This window comes from Trypanosoma theileri (genome assembly GCF_002087225.1).
Source record: "Trypanosoma theileri isolate Edinburgh chromosome Unknown TM35_Tth_98_V1, whole genome shotgun sequence".
Lineage (NCBI taxonomy): Eukaryota > Euglenozoa > Kinetoplastea > Trypanosomatida > Trypanosomatidae > Trypanosoma > Trypanosoma theileri.
In genome coordinates this window covers 10579-13829 of record NW_021639940.1, presented here as the reverse complement: position 1 = coordinate 13829, position 3251 = coordinate 10579, and the positions used below count along the sequence as shown (strand labels likewise).

General features: G+C 43.1%; 2 protein-coding genes across 2 annotated transcripts; both read right to left on the bottom strand.

The window, feature by feature from the left end:
* Positions 1–394: 394 nt before the first annotated feature.
* TM35_000981070 (uncharacterized protein) lies at positions 395–1066 on the bottom strand (the record flags this gene model as incomplete). The annotated part of the gene is made up of 1 exon (XM_029031578.1): positions 395–1066. One exon carries the CDS (start codon positions 1064–1066, stop codon positions 395–397), a length of 672 nt encoding a protein of 223 aa, XP_028877128.1.
* Positions 1067–1884: 818 nt separating this feature from the next.
* TM35_000981060 (uncharacterized protein) lies at positions 1885–3249 on the bottom strand (the record flags this gene model as incomplete). Its single annotated transcript, XM_029031577.1, has 1 exon — positions 1885–3249. A coding segment is annotated over one exon (1365 nt), but the record flags the coding sequence as incomplete, so codon positions are not given.
* Positions 3250–3251: the final 2 nt, after the last annotated feature.

Here is a 3251-nt window from a genome sequence, read left to right as displayed (position 1 = left end):
CAATTTACCCAGTAAACACATAGAAATACACCAACTATGGGTGTAAGTCTATATATGTGTATATATACGCAATTATAAATATAAATTCATCTGTTATTATTTCTTTTTCGCTCTCGCTGCAAAAAACAGTTCATCATCATTATCACAGTACAAACCCAAGCACACACAGAGAGAGTCTCCAAGAACACATACACACACAAAATGGAGTAGTAGCAATAATAATTATTATAGGATAAACATAGAGAGCAAAAAAAAAAACACACAAAACACATTAACATTAAGAAACAAAAAAGAAGAGAATCCCAACAGGTGGAAGATTAGTTAGACTGTGGGGATGCATGCAAAAAAAGAAAACAAAACAAAGGATGACCTGAGTCACACCACCACCACACAATCAGCATACAACAAGAATACAGGCCAGTGTAACCACAATCAGTAGTGGTACACGTACCCACACAGAACTGCTGATACTGCTGCTGTCTGTATCACCCTTCTTGTTGTTTGTGAGTTCAGGAGGAAGTGTTGTTGTTGTGGTTGTTGTTGTGGTGGTGGTTTCTGCATTTCCTCCATCATTTTGGTTACTTGTTGCCTCAGTCCCTGCAGACGTACTGCCATTCTCAGTATTCGCAGCTTCAGATCCACTGGTGCTCTCTGTGTCTGAATTGGTTGGAGAAGGAGAAGAAGGTTGTGGTGCTGCATCGTCTAGTTGACCGTTACGTGCAGGTGCACTACTGCTGCCATCACCAGGTGTAGAGGATGTATTGGGAGAAGCAGGTGCGGCGCCAGAAGGTTCATTAGAATGTTCACCACTAGTAGCTGCAGGACCTTGTTTATTGGGAGTATCTTTGGATTCCTGTGTAGTTTGATGAACAGTTGCTTCCTGTGAGGGTGAAGTGTTGGAAGATGTCTCAGGTGAACTCTGAGATGCACTAGCAGATACCTCTTTCCCTTCATTAGCACCTGATCCTTTTGAGTCTTTGTTCTCTCCATTTGTAAGTTGATGTGTATCCGGATGTGATTCCCTTCCGGTGTCTGGTCGTGCGTCTCCCGGTTTGTTTTCTTCCATCTGTTGTCCTTCTTCTTGTCTCACCACTGCAGGGTCTCGTGAGTTTCTTGGGTCTTACGTGTTTTGTTGACAGCACAGTCAGGAGTTCCATTATCAAGAAGAATAGCCTCCGATGGAGGAAAACAAACGACCAACATACCGCTTTGATTCATAGTATACTTGATTGGTTCAGCCCACACCAATCCGCAAGCACAACAGAGTGCAAGAGTTAGTAAATAAAGCAGGTAACACCTCACCATTACAACCTTTGTCATTGTTGTTGTTTACTTCAATAGACTAATACAAGGAAGAAGAAGGCAGAGAAAGAATTATGATAAAAACAAACAAACATACACCAATACAACAAATACTCACAGTGGGAGAGAGAGAGAAGCAGTAACAGCACAGTAAAGCAAGAAAAAAGGAATAGACCGCTTGTATAATAATAATATGTACCCTTAATAGAAAAGAGAACACCCCACAATACCCAAATAAGAAAGAAAGCCAAACACACACACAATACCCCATGGCTCTAGTTTATATATTAAATTACTGCACACACACTCATATCTGTGTGTACTAGCAAGAAATGTATACCGTCAGTGAGCAGAACAGCCCAGTTTTCTGCACACACACAACGGGAAAAGCAAGTAATGGAATTATTAGAAAAATGAACACTCACACACACAAAAGTAAAAGAAAAGAAAAGAAATTCCAATTAAAAGAGAAAGCTGGTAAACAGATTATTAATTTCATTCACCCATAGGGGATATAAGCAAATATGATTATGTTAGTATTACCATTATTATTATTATTTGTCCTCAGATGAGTTCCACCGTTCAGTACACAGTAACGGAGACCAACACAGCCACAATCAGCAGCGGAGCTGCAGTACGCATCCACACAGGACTGACACTGCTGTCAACATTACCCTTGTTCTGTAATGCGGAGGCGATGTTGCTGCTTATCTTTGTGTCGGTCACAGGAGAAAGTGTTGTTGTTGTTGTTGTTGTGGTGGTGGTGGTGGCCGTTGAGTCAGCATTGGCATTCTCCTGTAAACCGTCTGTGGCAGTCGCACCTTCAGCTGCAGAAGATTGCTGGTTAGGATTACCATCACCGGCTGCAGTGTTATCAGATGTGTTCTTCGGCGTTCCTTGGTGTTCTTGTGGTAGCGTATTAGACTCTTGATTTTGGTTTTGTGTTGTAGTCGCATCAGCATCTGTAGGGGATGGCACCTGGGTAGAATTATGGTCGTGGTTTGTACTATTATTCCCGTTGTTACTTGAATCGGGTTGGTTGTCTTCTGATGCTTTATTGGGTTCCTGAGTTTGGTTTTGTGTTGTAGTCGTACCTGTTACTGTTGTGTTTCCTTCGACTAAATTATTTGTATGAAGTTCTGATGCAGAATTCTCAGAAGAGGACACTGTAGATTGCACTGGTACAGTTTTTTCTTGTTTCTTCTCCAAAGCTTTTTCATCAGTATCTTTCTGTGTTAATGACTTTTCTTCCGCATTAGCCTTATCAATGTCATCTTTTGTCCTTGCAACATAAGGAAACTCATCAACAGTGGGATAAACATCACCAACTATCTTTTGTACACGAGTAAGATTAGAAGGATATTGTGACTTTGGTGGCTTACTATCTTTCTCTGCTTCTTCCTCACTCACAACTTTCGGACCATGCTGTCCATCACTACCTCCTTTGGAATGATTTGCTGTGGGTTGGAGAGGTGTTTCCACTGTCCTTATAGCAGAATCATTCAAAGTGCGGGAAGAGAGTGCTTCGTTATCAACACGATCGTGAACTTCCGTTACTGTTTCACCTTCTTTCGAAGGAACAGCATCACCAGGAGTTGAGACAAGCAGCTTTTCCGACTTAAGTCCTCCTGATGATTCTTTATCTGAAGGCCACGATACAGCGTAAGGAAACCCATCAATAAAAGCCATCACCGCCTTTGGTTGTCCAGCATTAACAGTAGTAGTCCTTATTGTTGTTGTTGCTCTTGCGGTACGCTGGCGGCAGAGGTCTGCGTACTTCCCACATGCAGACACGCGGCTGCCCGCACCGCATGTAAGCCACTCGCTCGCAGCAGCGGGGCGTACACGCAGCGCACCGCCGGCCCCGCACGACACCTCCACAGCCCCACGGGATACACCACGGCCACTGGGACTGTCATTATCAACAGCAGCAGCAGCCGCCATGGTAT